At 43.0% G+C, this 15,577-nt stretch overlaps 1 protein-coding gene across 3 annotated transcripts in view; it reads left to right on the top strand.

Moving 5' to 3' along the window:
* Positions 1-15,577, top strand: part of LOC308284627 (nucleoprotein TPR-like) — a 43,237-nt gene that overhangs the window by 1,961 nt on the left and 25,699 nt on the right. For all 3 annotated transcript variants that reach the window (XM_080725308.1, XM_080725307.1, XM_080725306.1), the window contains exons 5-26: positions 471-574; positions 1,167-1,331; positions 1,621-1,713; positions 2,485-2,565; positions 2,664-2,751; positions 3,482-3,619; positions 3,756-3,850; positions 4,294-4,491; positions 4,734-4,841; positions 5,054-5,316; positions 6,481-6,644; positions 7,976-8,100; positions 8,224-8,372; positions 9,087-9,249; positions 10,044-10,178; positions 10,694-10,834; positions 11,690-11,900; positions 12,109-12,299; positions 12,620-12,760; positions 12,960-13,076; positions 14,553-14,756; positions 15,123-15,325. In XM_080725308.1, the coding sequence (XP_080581434.1) occupies positions 471-574; positions 1,167-1,331; positions 1,621-1,713; positions 2,485-2,565; positions 2,664-2,751; positions 3,482-3,619; positions 3,756-3,850; positions 4,294-4,491; positions 4,734-4,841; positions 5,054-5,316; positions 6,481-6,644; positions 7,976-8,100; positions 8,224-8,372; positions 9,087-9,249; positions 10,044-10,178; positions 10,694-10,834; positions 11,690-11,900; positions 12,109-12,299; positions 12,620-12,760; positions 12,960-13,076; positions 14,553-14,756; positions 15,123-15,325 (3,277 nt within the window). The remainder of the gene's footprint in view (positions 1-470; positions 575-1,166; positions 1,332-1,620; positions 1,714-2,484; positions 2,566-2,663; positions 2,752-3,481; positions 3,620-3,755; positions 3,851-4,293; positions 4,492-4,733; positions 4,842-5,053; positions 5,317-6,480; positions 6,645-7,975; positions 8,101-8,223; positions 8,373-9,086; positions 9,250-10,043; positions 10,179-10,693; positions 10,835-11,689; positions 11,901-12,108; positions 12,300-12,619; positions 12,761-12,959; positions 13,077-14,552; positions 14,757-15,122; positions 15,326-15,577) is intronic.

The following is a 15,577-nucleotide window of genomic DNA, read 5'->3' as shown; positions in this document are numbered from 1 at the left end:
TTTCTTTCTTTCGTTTTTTAAAGGAATAAGAATCGCGCTGCCCTACGCCATTCGAGTTGCATACCGATAGGCTTGGAAGCTTAAATCATATTGTCCTCATTAACATACCGCACACAAAATGACAGTAAAGCCTGTTGTGTCAAACATCTGAAATGAAAGAACCCAATGGCTTCTTGGAAAGTAAAGACAACTGGAAATGGTCAGCTGTGTGTGTGCGCTAAACATGTTTAAAAAAGGAAAGAATATGTTCCTATTTGTTTATGGACGACATTTATATTTTACTGTTACTGTATTGAATTCATGGACCAAATATTACCTAATACAATAGAAGGCCTAGTTTAGAGGTCTGTTTTGCACCTAATTTATTTCAGGTGACAGGGACTACAAGACATGGAGTTGGCATAACAGCTAATTTGGGAGGGGAAAAAAATAGTTTATTCTGAACTGATTTGTTTGTGTTTACTTTGCAGAGGACGTGAAGCGTCTGAATGAAAAGCTGTCAGAGACCAGCAAAGCCAAGATGGAGCTGCAGTTAAAACTCGATGAGATACAGTCATCTGAAGTGTCCATACAGGTACACACTAGATATAATAGCTCATTTTAACTGATTTACTGCCCCAACCTGAGAATTTAGCACATAATCTAGAGCAGACTGTGGATTCTGAGCATGTATAACATTATGAAACTGACTCACAAATGTGTTCTTACATATTAAATATTAACTTTATGTTGATTTTACAAATTGAAGGAAGCATATCTGGACTGCCTCTGTGGAGCAGAAGTTGATCATGAAGTTGACATTTGAATCTATCAAAAAATAATGCTGTGTCGGGTTTGTAATTTTACAAACCTGAATCCTCTTTGTGTCAGTTTGTGTGACTTTGAGACCTGTTTTACTGTGCAATGTCAGTGAGGAGACTGTTTTGCAATATACACTTCTAATTAACGGAGCAAATATTGAAAATATCTCTGCAGTATATGTATATTTGGAGTTAAATCATGTAGAGGTAATTACACAACCCAAACCTCTACCAAAGTGTCATTTTACTTTAACAGTCAGTAACACAACAAAGCTATTAGATCACCTGTGTTAAAAATAGATAATTTTAAGAAATGCATTGGTCATTTTCTTCTCCTTCTGCTCCTCCCCATTTTGTGTATTGTAGCACCGGGAGAAGCGCATGGAGCAGGAGAAGGAGTTACTCAAGAAACAAAATGAGTGGCTGAACGCTGAGCTGAAGACCAAAACAGCGGAACTTCTCAACACCAACAGAGAGAAAGGCAAAGAGCTCCTGGACTTACGCTGCAGTCTGGACAACACAAAGGAACAGGTAAAACACACACACACACACACACACACACACACACACACACACACACACACACACACACACACACACACACACACTAGCCTCCATGCTACTATGTAATATGCCTCCGTATCTGCATTCATTTGCATACTGTACAACTCTTAATTTCAGTTAATTAACTACTATATTTTTTGTGTGTGTGTGAATAACTTAACACGTGTTAACAAAACATGTGTTCATACTTCATTGTGATACCTGTCTGATTTCTGTAGAGCAGGTAACATTTTGTCTCTCTCTTTCTCTCATCCAGTTGACCCGACAGGAGAGCCAGTTGGCTTCTCTAAAGGAGACCAGTGACAGCCACTATAAGAGAGCTGAAGATCTCAATAATAAACTAAAACAGGTAACACACACTAGGGTACTATGGTTCATTCATATTTCTTGAACAGTAAATCCACAAGTATGTTTTTATTTTGACAAGAGTGCTTCCACTTTACTTGGTCCACATGGGTCTGCTCCTGATGAATGTCCACCGTTTATTTTTGGCCACTCATTTCTGCATGCAACAAAGTCTGCCTGCTCCTGCAATATTAAATGCAAACAAGAAGCCAGCGTGAGAGAGTTGGGGCAGAATTTGACAATGTCAGCACCACTGATGGACAGACAGACCGGGCTAGCTGCTGATCGGTGTTAATAAATAGGTAGGCCAGACTGTTGACTCCTTGATTTGCAAATGCTCTCGTCATACAGTCTGAGGTAACATAAGAAGAATGATGAGTACCCGGTTAAAGCGGAAGTGAAGCCTCCTCCTCACTTCGTTTCCGCCTCACATCGCACACATTTATCCTAATAAAAACAAAATCATCTAAGCATATTTAGCTTGCTGCTTAGCAGAAATGACATTTTAAAAATATTTTAGTGAACGGAAATGCCAGCTTCCATTACTCGCCGTTCAGGAGCTGTAGTTTCAGACTATATAGCATTCGGAGATAGTTGTGGAATAGCATTGTAAGCAGATGCAATAATAAATAATTATTATTCAAGCAACTCTGACAGTGACTTCAGAAGGTTGACATTTCTCTAATTGTTTTGAGTGGTCTTGTGTAATATTGTAATATTTTGAGATATGGATTTTCATGAGCTCTAAATTAATTCTGTTTGTCCCCGTCTCCAGGCTAAAGACCAACAGAGTGCTATGGAGGAAAAATATCGCAATGAACTTAACTCTCACATCAAGTTGTCCTCACTCTACAAAGTAAGGAAGATTGCAAGATAACTGCATTAAATAAACACCAATTGTATTCCTGTTCCAGTATGTATAATGTAATGATGTGACATGTGTTGCTCATGTAGGCTTCAGCGTCAGAATCTGAGAAAAAGAACCAGGAACTGAGCAGAGCAGTAGAAGAGCTCACCAAGCTGGTCAAAGACAATGGAGAGGGTAAGAGCGAGACACACACACACACACACACACACACACACACACACACACACACACACACACACACACACACACACACACACACACACACACACACAGGGAAAGCCTCATTCATCTAAAATATCGGAGAGTATTGTCACTTGTCTGTATTGGAACTAATTGGATTTAACCTTTCAATATTACATTTAGAATAGTGTAGTGCAGGGGTCAGCAACCTTTTTGAAATGAAATGTTTTTATTTTCTAGATAGTCAGTGTGCCATGTCAACATACATTTTAAGGACATCCCATCAAACAATCTGACATATTTTTATTGGCAGGAGTCGCAGGACATTTTTATAACGATCATTAGAAATAATACACCTATCTCCACCACTCCCTCCCCAGAGTATTTTAAAATAAAAATCTTCTCTCTCACACTTCTGCCAGTGTGCCAGTACATTAAAGGTTTCCTAACCCTGTTATGCATTATATTATACTAATGTCTGTATAATTTGTTATGGTGTATTTTGTGTGACCTTAAAGAGAGACACATTCCTTCTTTGTGGAAACGTGTCCCTAATAAAATGTATCTTTCTTCGACTGGAACTGTTCTTTCCATTCTTTGTATGTGGCAAAATATATTTATCAAATTCTAAGATTAGAAGTAAAGTCAGATATTAGATATCAAATGCATAAATTGGACATATATACTGGATATGTGATTGATGTCCCAACATGATTTCTTATAGCCAATAAGGTTCTGGAGAAGAAGGCATTGGAACAGGAGGGGCTTAAGGCTCGGATGGAGGCAGAGCTTAAAGAGAAGGTGAAGAAGTTGGAGAAGGAGGTGGAGAACGCCACACTGAGGTCTACTGCCAAACGCTGCTGTAAGAATACACATGCATCTATTCCACCCAAATACAGACATCTCAACTACAGCTGAGGAGTTATGTTCTATGGCCATAACTGTTTGTACTTGTGTGTGTGTGTCTGAACAAATGCATATGTGTTTATGTTCTATAGGTGTTCCCTCTTTGACCGAGGAGCAGTTAGACTCCATGTGTCCCTCAGCAGCTGCCATAGCTGAGATTGTCAAGCCTGGTATGAAGTTCTTTGAGGTGAGCGTGCAGTAGTTTTATTTTTCATCATCATATGACATAATAGATTTTCAGTGATCAATTATTTTCAGCTAGAGACTCAGGCATTAATGTGCTGTGTTGTTGTCTTTTACAACTACACAGCTTTCTTAATGGTAAAGTCAACATAATAAGCTATGTGATAACTATAGTCCTGGGTTTTCAGAAGGCCGCATATCCATTTCGTGTTCTGGTTAATTTTCCCATAGCTTTGTTTGATTGTCTTGGGCAGCAGATTTAAACGAGGAACACATAAATATATGTTGCCGCTGAGCCAGGCAAACAAAACTATGGGACACTGAACCAGAACCTAAAACGGGTAGGAAACTTGGAGAACAGTTATACTTTGCATTGCACGATTAACTGGTTTTAATCTCTTTCCCCCGTTTTCCTTCGCCATTTCTAATTTCCCAATATGGCTCTAGTTGTATAACGCCTTCGCAGAGTGTCAAACTCTGCTTCAGCTAGAGAAGCAGGAGACTCGGCGTGTCAGCAGGGTGCTGGATGAGATCGTCCAGGAAGTGGAGTCTAAGGCACCTGTTCTTAAACGGCAGAGAGAGGAGTATGAGAGTCTGCAGAAATCCATGGCTTCTCTGTGCCACAAACTGGAGCAGGCTCGAATGGTGAGGAGAAGCAGCATGTTTTTCTTTCTCTTTGTGTGTCACACTTGCATCACACTTAGCAGGAGTCCTGTTGATGGACACACACACACACACACACACACACACACACACACACACACACACACACACACACACACACACACGCACATTAAAATAGACTGTAACATGTGTACACTTTCAAATGAGGTTAGCATTGTTGCTAATGGACACTCAGCATTCCCATATTATTTCTGTGACATTAGGAGATCCACAGTTTGCAGAAGGAGGGAGAGGAGGCCAAACAGCACTGCTCTGCTCTGGAGCGAGACAAACTCAGGGTGGAGAGACAGCTGGAGGACACATCGACACAGGTGCTGTACACACAGATAGAACTTATGATGAGATGGGATGAGACTCGTCTTAATTGATTTGACAGGGACGTTAGTCTCCTGAGAAGACGGCTTACTGTCTCACTGAGTGCTGACATTATTCTCTGCACATCCTCAAAAGATGTTGTTTTCATCGCAAATCTCTGATCCTTTGAGTTGACTTGACACCTCCGCATGTCTTCATCTCCATCCAGGTGTGCACTCTCTTGGTGGAGTTGGAGGAGGCCAGGGGCAACCACGTGACCCGGGAGGATGGTAGTTCTGCTGCCATCAGCAGCTCCTCTGAGGTCACCAAACCGCAACGCGCCCCCAATGCCACCGCCGTTGCCACCAGCCAACAACAGGTGGCCTTCCGCAGTGTGGAGGAACTACAGAGACAGAATCAGACGCTGCTGGGAAGGCTGAGGCAGCTGGAAGAAGAGACAGAGAGGCAGAAGGGCCAAGTAATATCAAAACGGTAAAGGGACTATAAGAAACATTGGCACTGTCATTGATACTCTTATACTAATACTTGCACCGCTATAATTAAAGGAGCTATAGTCAACTTTTTCTTGAAAAACGGATGCTAAAATAAAAATAATGTTTCGAAAATATTTTATAAAAAATAAGCTTCATATATGCGTTTCTATTCAAAAATTACCACAAAAAGCGTAAAATAATGATAAAATAATCATTTTGGCCATTGTCAGACCGACACTTTGTTTACATTCTAGTCTATTCTTTGATAGTGTTAGACTAGGATGTAAACAAAGTGTTGGCCCGACAATGGCCAAAATGATAATTTTATCATTATTTTACGCTTTTTGTGGTCATTTTTGAATTGAAACACATATATGAAGCTTATTTTTTTGGAGTGGTGAAAGCACTCCCAATAGACAGGTATGTCTGTGGGTGGCTGGCTATGTGGCTGGCTGGCTATGTCTGTAGCCTGGCAATACCTCTAGTGGCCACACACAACACACATGTTAAAGGAGGCACACTCAACACGCACGCACGCACGCACGCACGCACACACATGGTATAGCTGCTCAGATTCACCACTCCACTTCGAACCGAGGTTTGATTTTATAAAATATTTTCGAAACATTATTTTTATTTTAGCATCCGTTTTTCAAGAAAAAGTTGACTATAGCTCCTTTAAGCAATATATTACACAAGAGGGTGTGCCTTATCACGGTTATTTGCACGCCAGCCTTGCTGCAGGAACGAGCCGAAGGCGAGTTCCGTAGGCAGGGCTCTCGTGTTGCCCTTAAAAACACGTCAACTTAATTTCATTGTAATTAAGATATTCGATAGGAATTTGTAATTTTTTAATGCCTCATTTAGCTACTATGTCCATGAACTTCATATGAAAACTGCTAGCCTAGCTGCCTAGCAGCTAGGCTAGAGAGGGAGAGGGAGCGGGAGCGCTTCAGCTCTTTACACAACCAGGCTCAGCTGATTTCTTTATTTGATTAGACAGTGCAATAGTGCTCATTAACTGCACTGGTAGAGAGCCATTTCAACCAATCAGATTGCTTCGTCGGAACTACCAGTTGTATAATTGCATTTAAATTGGTCTGTCTGTCTCCATCCGTCTCTCTCTCTCCTTGCCTGTCTGTTTCTGTATCTGTGTGTACAGTGTTTCAGAGCTGGATGGGACAGTGAATAATCTTCAGAAGGAAGTGGAACAGCTCAAAGAGCAGAGGAACCAGCAGAAACAGCTGGCAGACTCCAACGGCAGACAGAGAGACATGTACAGGATCCTGTTGTCCCAGAGCACTGGCTTCAGCCTGCCTCCTCAAGGTACAATGTCCGACCTGCCAACCTGTATGCATTCTGCGTAGCAGGTACACTTTTTAACATCAAAGTACGCTGGTGCAATTTGTCCCTTTTAAAGTACGCTAAAAACCGCTGATGCCTTGTGAGTTTGATTGATGCGGAGCAGCCTGGGATTTCTTAATGTCAGGATGCACACTCTAATTGCGACCGTCAGGTCGCATTTACTACCAAAACCTCCACCGGCTGTCCGTCAGTGAGTCAGTCCGTCACACTTTTGCCCTGCTCATATCTCCACAACCGTTGCCCCCATCCATGCCAAATTTTGCACACACACTCCTTACCTGCCAAACTACAACCTCCAAGGACCCCCGCAGCTCCAGGGACCCCCAGGTCCCTGGGGGACCCCCAGGTGTCACACGTGACACGTCACACTTTTGCCCTGCTCATATCTCCACAACCGTTGCCCCCATCCATGCCACATTTTGCACACACACTCCTTACCTGCCAAACTACAACCTCCAAGGACCCCCGGAGCTCCAGGGACCCCCAGCTCCCTGGGGGACCCCCAAGTGTAAAAAACAACCAAATGTGCAAAAATGACCAAATGACCACCCCAACGGGGCTGCTCACGGGGAATTCCCGGGGACCACCCACTCCTGGTGCTCCAGAACGGATGCAAAAGTGGTGACGCCCCCAGTGGAGGACCCCCTCCACTGCAGCTCACATAAAATGCCGTAACTCGGGCTAGGAGCGTCCGGGAGACCTGACGGTCGCTTATCTCCCGATTAGGGAGTCTTACTGGTAATAATAGTTTAGCGACTTACGTCTAATAACAAATTAACATATTGTTATTGATAAAAGGTATCAATCACAATATTTCTATTACTCAGAAAGAAAATGATATAACAGCAAGATTAAAACTTTGAAAAAAAAACTATGCTGTTTGGCCAGGATAAAGAGCAAATTGCTAGCTTCTGACAATTTTTAGCAGCATCAGCACAAGTGGAGAAATACTCTGTTACAAGTAAAAGTCCTGAAAAATCTACAGTAGCTTCACAACCCAATGTACTGTATGTACACTGTACAGTATGAATCGACCATTGTAGAGCACATTGAGCACTTGGAAAAGTGCTAAAAAAATGCAATCCATTATTATCCAATCCATTCGTTATTTTCCACTACTGTGAAATAACTTAATTAGCCTTTTGAAAAAGCGTAACAAAAAACATTTCCTTTTTTTCTTTTTAAACATTTCATTGAAAGTATTATTATTGGTTGTGGTGTGTGGTCTCTGGTCTTCCCTTCACTGGCTGTTAACAGTCCATAACATACAGTATCTCCTGTCTACTATCCAGGTCCAGATGCCTTGCCTCAGACACCTCCATCCAGACCCTCTGTTCCAGCTACTCGCTCTATGCCTCAGAGAGCAGCCGCTGCAGAGTCAGCTCAGACTGCTCAGGCTAAAGCTGCTCTGAAACAGGTAGAGGCACACACATTGTCTTGGCGGTATATACATTATTTTCTCTTGTTTATTTAAAAGCCACTGTCTTTGTTTTGTGTGTGTTTTGTACGTTCATGTGCTGTATCACCTGTGTCCTTCCAGCTGACCGATGCCTTCACTCTGTATAAGAAGGAGAAGGGGGAGAATGACAAGATGTTGAATGAAACCAATGACAGACTGCAGAAACAACTGACAGAGCTGCGCTCCAACAAGGCCAAGCTGTCCTCTCAGCTAGACTTTAACAACAAGAGGTAGGTATGAGGACTAACTGATGGCTAACTTAGAGCAGGGGTCTTCAACGTTTTCAGGCCAAGGACCCCTAGTTGAGCGAGAGATGAAGCAGGGACCCCCACAACCTTTCATAGATTCCATATATTTTCATCGTTTGACAGCACAATCATCAGTGTATTTTGGATTCATGTCAATTTGTGTTTTCCGATATTTAACCACTTGAACCGTCAATACTTAATAAAGTTGACCTTTCACTCTGTACTTAGTTTGCTCTTTTCCCCCTCTACGCCAAAGCTCTTTGCCGAAAATAGCCGACCTACAAGCTTACAACCACAGATATAAAAAGCTAGATACCTCCTCTGCCGCTGCAGTTCATTGGCGCGACTGGTCAAACAGGACTGGCGGAAGTGTGGAACTGTGGAAGGCACTCTGCCCCCTGCAGTGGGAAAGAGGGAGTCCCACCGGTCTAGCGCCAGTCCTGATTGGCCTACCGAGCGTCCCATTCTGTCACGCCCAAGGAAGCGTCCTTCAGAATTCAGGAAGCTTGCCAGTCCTCTTTGACCAACGCCCCCTATCGGAGGAGGCGTCTACCTTTATATGTCTATGCTTACAACACCTCGCAGCGCAAGTCGTTGTGAGCTTTCTTCTGCGCCCATATCATGAGAACTTGCTGACTAACATGGTAATTGACGGTTCCCATGTTAATGGTTATCTTCTATGTATGTTTGTCCCAGGTACGAGATGCTCCAAGAGACCGTAGCAGCATACCGTAGAGAGGTCACAGCACTGCAGGACAGGAGCCAAAAATTGGCTGCCACCACCCAGCGCCACGAACACATCATTCACACCATGGGTCAAGACCTGCGACAGGCCAATGAAAAACTGGCAGTAGAGGAGGTACAGTATGGCAGGAGGAAGTCGGCATTGGATGGAGGAGATGATAAAGAGACTTTATTGCTATATGCACACTATTGCATTCGGTCAGAGAATCCTTTACCAGCAAAGTGAACCCCTGTGTTTTGTAAACCTTTGAGTGATGTTATCCGGGTTGCAAGGCTGCACAACAGATAAGAGAAGCTTTTGGTCATGCTTCACTTGACATCTCAATATATAATATAAATGGTAAGACAGAATTCAGTTCCCAGTGGATTCCTCATGACTCGCGTCAGTGCAACCACACTTGCAATTTCCCAGAATTGCACCTTTCTAGTTATTTTTGAGCGGTGGTAGACGGTCGTAGACCGCTCCATAGAGTGGCTGTGTTTGTGTGTCTGTAGCCTGTACCCCTCAGCGTTTTGCCATAGCAATGTGTGTGTGTGTGTGTGTGTGTCTGTAGCTTGTACATCCTAGACTTATATCCTAGTCTGGAGACGTTATGCAAGCACGACCACCGCTCACTACACGCTGGGTGTGATTTTTATTTTGCTACTAGATTTACTGCGTCAACATTCTGCCAGCTGTTTACATAGTTTTGGTATAACAACATACTAGTCTCGCCTTTCAGCGAGCCCACAATAAATATGATTATGGACATGGTTTCCCTGGGAATTGGTTTCAAACGGAGGTACAGGACAGTGTTGCGTAATAGCATCTGTACAGGGTGTCAACCAGTTACTGTGACCGCATAATCATGACATCCCGAATTTGAATCTTACTGAGGACTTTACTTTCTATCGTCTTTTTTTCTCCAGGTGCGAGTAGAGAACCTGACTAAAGAGAGAGACATGCTGAGGCAGGCAGAGATTCGTCTCAGCCGTGAGAAGGAGGCCATGATGGCTGAACAACGGAACCAGAACCTGTTGCTCACTAACCTCAAAACAATACAGGTATTGTATGGACAATAAAGTATCCTTCTGTTGTGCATGTTGGCTATTGCTGCTACAATGTTTGAAGAAACCAGAACAAAATACTCTTATGTACCTGTATAAAGATGTAACATGAAGAAACCTTGAATATTGCTGCTGTGAAAAAAGGTCTATTCCTAATACCAGTGTAATTTTGACAGCAATTATTTTGTTTTATTAATAGTCTTTTGAATAAAATTCCATTTAGTCATCTGGAATGTTATACTTTGAGACTAGGTTTAGTTAGTCTAAATATTCTAACATCAGAGTCAACTAAATCTTAAAACGATTTCTTTTGCCTGATTAGTCCCTCCCTCCCTAACATTTTCATCTATTTTTTTTATTTGTTGATGAAATGGTTGTATATTCAGTCATAATTTTTGACAGTGGAAAAATAGCTAGTTGTTTTTCGTCATAGTTTTATTCAACGAATAAACACTATCTTACGCAGGCTCATGCAGTCACATCTAGTATTTTTTTTTTCTCACACTCTTTAGCTGACGATGGAGCGCACAGAGACGGAGACCCGCCAGAGGCTGAACAGTCAGCTAGAGAGACTGGAGGCAGAGCTGAGCACCATGAAGACCAAACTGGACCAGGAAGTCGAGCAGAGACATGCCCTCGGACGCAGCATGGATGTGTGTATATGTGCAATGATCATTTTATTTGAACCCATCATTATTTAACACACTGGCTGCCACCATTCACTTACGCTTTATTTTGAAGAGCCCCGGAAGCTTCGTGCGTGTGCATGTGTGTGTAATCTGACGATCTAGGACGGAGGTCTGTTTGTTTACAAACGGTCGTGAAACTAAAATCCTATTTCCTATTTGCACCTTATTCAGAGCCGTTTTTATGTTACAGCATAGAATAGGAGTCAATGGAGAATAGACACTCCACGTTGCTTCTGGTTGCGTTGCGTCATGACATATGCAGTTTTTTCTTTCACCAGCACCCGTAGCAAGCGTCTGTTGCCTGGTTACCTTGGTAACCCTTAACTCGTCTGTGGACAAGTTTGGCTACAGTTTTCACTCTTTGCCTACAATGTGTGAAAACACATGGAGAGGTAACTTTGCTGTAAACAGGTGGCTGATGGACTGATCTTTTTTTGCTTAAAAAAGCTTTCAAATTGCAACAAAAATATATACAAAAAGAACAACATTATTTAGAGGAAAACATAATAAGCATGATGGAATAAGAATGATCTTAACCGCATCTTTTCATGGCCCAAAGCACACTACAATGTTAGCTTAATGCTAGCAATGGCCGCTGCTGTGTGTTACATCACAACATCCGGGTATCCGTTGAAACGTGTGACGTGAGAGAAACCGCAGGTGCTTCAGAATAAAAGCGTCTGCTTATGTAATCTGGACCTGGCATCATGGACCTGGCTCTAGCGACATCTAGTGGGCAGTCAATGTGTTGTTTAAAAACAACTGAACCTTTATCACAGGACGACAAGGGATAACACTTAATCCCCTCCTTCCCTTCAGGCCCAGTTATTAGAAGCTAAAAAACAATTGGAGACCCAGAATACCTTGCAGCAGAAGACGAGGGAGCTGTTACGTTCCTCTGAACAGCAAGTGACGACATTGAGAGCTCAGCTGAACTCCTCTCCCTCTCCCTCTGATCCTGTTAACACAACAACACCCACCACTGCTGCCCTGGCCACTAGGGCTTCTGCAGGCAGAGGAGCACTCAGAGGTAAGCGGTTATATGATGGATGTAAGCGGTGAAGAGGGTGACTTTCTGAAAGCTATTTTTATGGTAATTTGCATCTGCAGTTTCAGCTTGTTAATTATGATTAAGGCTAGTTGTGGTATCTAGATGGATTCCAGGTTTGTTGTCTACGTGTTATCCACATATTTTTCATAATATATTTGTGGGTAATTCTTGTTTTTCTATCCTATAGCCCCGGCTCCTCCCACCCAATTGCAGCACAGTCAGCTGGAGCGAGAGCTGGTGGAGTTGAGAGGTCGTCTGCGTGCTGCTGAGGAGAAAAGCAGTGAGCTGGCAGAGCAACTAAAAAATGCCACAGCTACTGTAGATCGGTACAAAGCAGTGGTACTGACAATCGAAGACAGTCTGAAGAAAGAGAAACAGGTGAAACTCCCTCTCCTCCCCTCCTCCTCTTCATGCACAAATCTGTGTTGTGTAGAAGAAACATTTCTGCACCCCTCTGCTCTTCTCTCCTCCCCTTTTCTACACTCACATACTGTACTAGCTTAGATAATATAAAGTGTACCGGTACATGAGCTTCTGAAAAAAGCCACCCCACAAATAGCGAAAATAGCCCATCCACCAGCATGTTATTACTTATTTATGTCAATTGTTCGCTTATTTTCATATGGTTAAAAGTTCGGACACAACTCTTTTCACACACACATACAGTCAATTTGACAGTGTCCTCTGTGGTCCTATAGCTGCGCGCCCCTCTGGAGATGAGGTTAAAAGAGTCTGGTGAGATGCAGAAGATTCTGGAGAAGAGGCTCCTAGAGGCGGAGAAGGAGAAACAACGACAGCTGGATGAGAGGAGGAAGGCTGTGAACGCCGTAGAGAAACAAGTATGACTGTTAAGATGCAAACACACAGAGAAAACGAGAGTTATGCATATAACTAAGGTTCTATGAATACTGGATAACCTGAATACTGGATAACCGCCAGAGGCTGTTTAAAAACACCTTGGATAACCTCACGCGCATCCGTAAAATTAGTTCTGATAGCCAGTTGTATTTTTTGTTTATTTTCTTTCCATCTCTTGAGGTTTGCGAGCTGCAACGCAGTCTGAAGGCCAGCCAGGTCGGACAGCAGGAGGCGCTAGAGAGATCTACTGCTGCTGTTACACAGGAGCAGAAGGCCACACAAGACAGCCTGCTGCAGGTTGATACACACACACACACACACACACACACACACACACACACACACACACACACACACACACACACACACACACACACACACACACACACACACACAGTTTGCAGGGGTGGCCCATTTTGAACAAAATGCCTCAAATCATGAACCCAGCGTCTGATTGCCGAGAAACTTTGCACGCACATTCACACTAGACCAAGGATGAAATGCCACCCTTTTCACATTGTCAGGCCTGTTATACTGTAGTACCACCAGGAGACAAATGTAGGGGTTAAAGTTCTCCATCCTGGGGACGGATTTCCATCCTGAGGATTCCCTAGGCTAGGGGCTATTTATGAGATCAATGCCGATTTGCAAAATAAATAAATAAAGGGAGTTGGAGGGGTGTAGCCATGGACACGAAGTTAATGACATGACGAAAATCGTCAAAATGCAGCTTATACTTGCTAGTCAAGTGATCTCCAAACTACAATGCATCCCTCCCCAGCCAAATAATTTAAATCATCTATGATGAAGATACACTGCTCAGAGTACGTGCAGCAGGAGTAACCACCAAGCGTTAGCCTCAGCCTCTAGGTGCTATAGGAGGTAACAGCAAAGTGAAAACGTGTGGTGGGTGCTTCTAGGATCAGTGGGATAAAACTTGAAAAAAGAGGAGAGTCCGAGCACTCCGGAACACTTGTTATGTTTGCAAATCAGAGATTCGAGGGGATTTATTTGTAACTCACAAAAGTTATCCATACAGATGCTAATGCAAATACCTCGGGTGGTGTTTCATTTGGGACAGACGCAACGGTATCATGCTTGGTTTTCATGCTTGGTTTTCATGGCAGTAGGCGGAGGTTTCTCCACTGAGTTTTATTGTTTCTCTCATAACATTACCCACGTGTGGTATCGGTTCAGTCATCGACAAGTCATCGACAAATCGACAATATTGACCATACCTGTCAATATTATGTTCATTTACAGCACTGTAACATTCACACATTAGACAAGTTGCTTTAGCATTAGCAAGGCAACAAAAATGGACTGACTTGCCCTTCCTCTCACAGGTCAGTATTGAAACGCTAAAACAAAAACATCTTCTCTGCAGTCCTCATTAAAACCATATCTCTTTCTCACAGCCATAAAACAAAGAGACCACTGTGGCATCTATCTTCCCCCACACCCCCACCAGCAGTTTCGTCTCAGGGTCATAGCGCATCACAGTCATCAAAATATAATCACTTCACATCCTGATATCCATGTGAACCTAGCAAAACCCCGCAAAATCTGTCAATGCTGATCGATACTCCCTTCGTCTCCTTAAGGTTTCACATACCTGTAAAAGAGAATAAAAGGCTTTCGCATTCTGCTTCAAACTGTCATTGTCATTCTCTGCACTGGCCCAGTTCAATCATGAACAGTCGTAATAAAACCCTAGGATCTCTCTCGCTCTGACATCTCTCTCTGTCTGTCACCCCCCACTCCTCCTCTCAGAAACGGCTAGCCGCAGAGGCGCAGTCTAAGTATGAGCGGGAGCTGATGCTTCATGCAGCAGATGTGGAGGCCCTGCAGGCGCTGAAGAAACGCAATCAACAAGAATCGTCTGGAAAGAGGGAGCAGGAGGAGGAGCTAAAAAAGACCACCTCCCTCCTGCAGGAGAAGACAGCCGCCTGGAACACACTGGAGAAACAGCTGAAGGTAGGTATCTCAGTATAACTATTTTAAAAGCAGATACAGAAAAAGACAACTACTAATCAAGAATAGGAAATGGAAACGCCATACAAATTCATAGTATTAGATTATGGTAGTTGGGAAGGATGAAGGAGATTCATTACTGTGTTTTATTCCATTTCCTACCTGGGTCACGGGTTTCTAATGCAGATTCACAATGGAAGATTCGGTTTTGGAATGGATACATTAAATAATATAAAAAGCACATAATGGCTCCAAAATGTCTGATCGCACTAGTCTGAACTACATTTTCCAGAAATACAAACTGCAGTGTTCTATTCAATTCCAATTGCTGTTGATGACCCTGTCCTAACTAACTACCCCCGCCCCTAGGATGACCTGTCCAATCAGAAGCGTAGCTATGAGGAGATGGTGAAGCAGAACACCCTGCTGCACCAACAGATGGATGACATGGCATCCAAGACTAAAGAACAGCAGCTGCAACAACACCAACACCACCAGCAGCAGCAGCAGCAGCTCAACCTGTCCTTCAGTGAGGAGGGAAAGACCACTGATCAGATCCTTGAAATACTCAGGTAATGACATGCTCCATCCTTAAAGCTTTTCTGCTTTCTTTCGACTGTTGAGGCCTTTAGTGCAGGGTTCTTCAATGTTTTCAGGCCAAGGACCCAGTAGTTGAGAGAGATGAAGCAGGGACCCCCACAACCTGTTCATAGATTCCATATAGTTTCATCGTTTGACAGCACAATCATCAGTGTAATTTGGGATCATGTCAATTTGTGTTTTCAGATATTTAACCACTTGAACTGTCAATACTTAATAAACTT

This window comes from Nannobrachium achirus, assembly GCF_963921795.1.
Source record: "Nannobrachium achirus genome assembly, chromosome: 5".
NCBI lineage: Eukaryota > Metazoa > Chordata > Actinopteri > Myctophiformes > Myctophidae > Nannobrachium > Nannobrachium achirus.
Note: the sequence above shows the minus strand (reverse complement) of the source record. Positions and strands in the feature narration are given on the sequence as shown.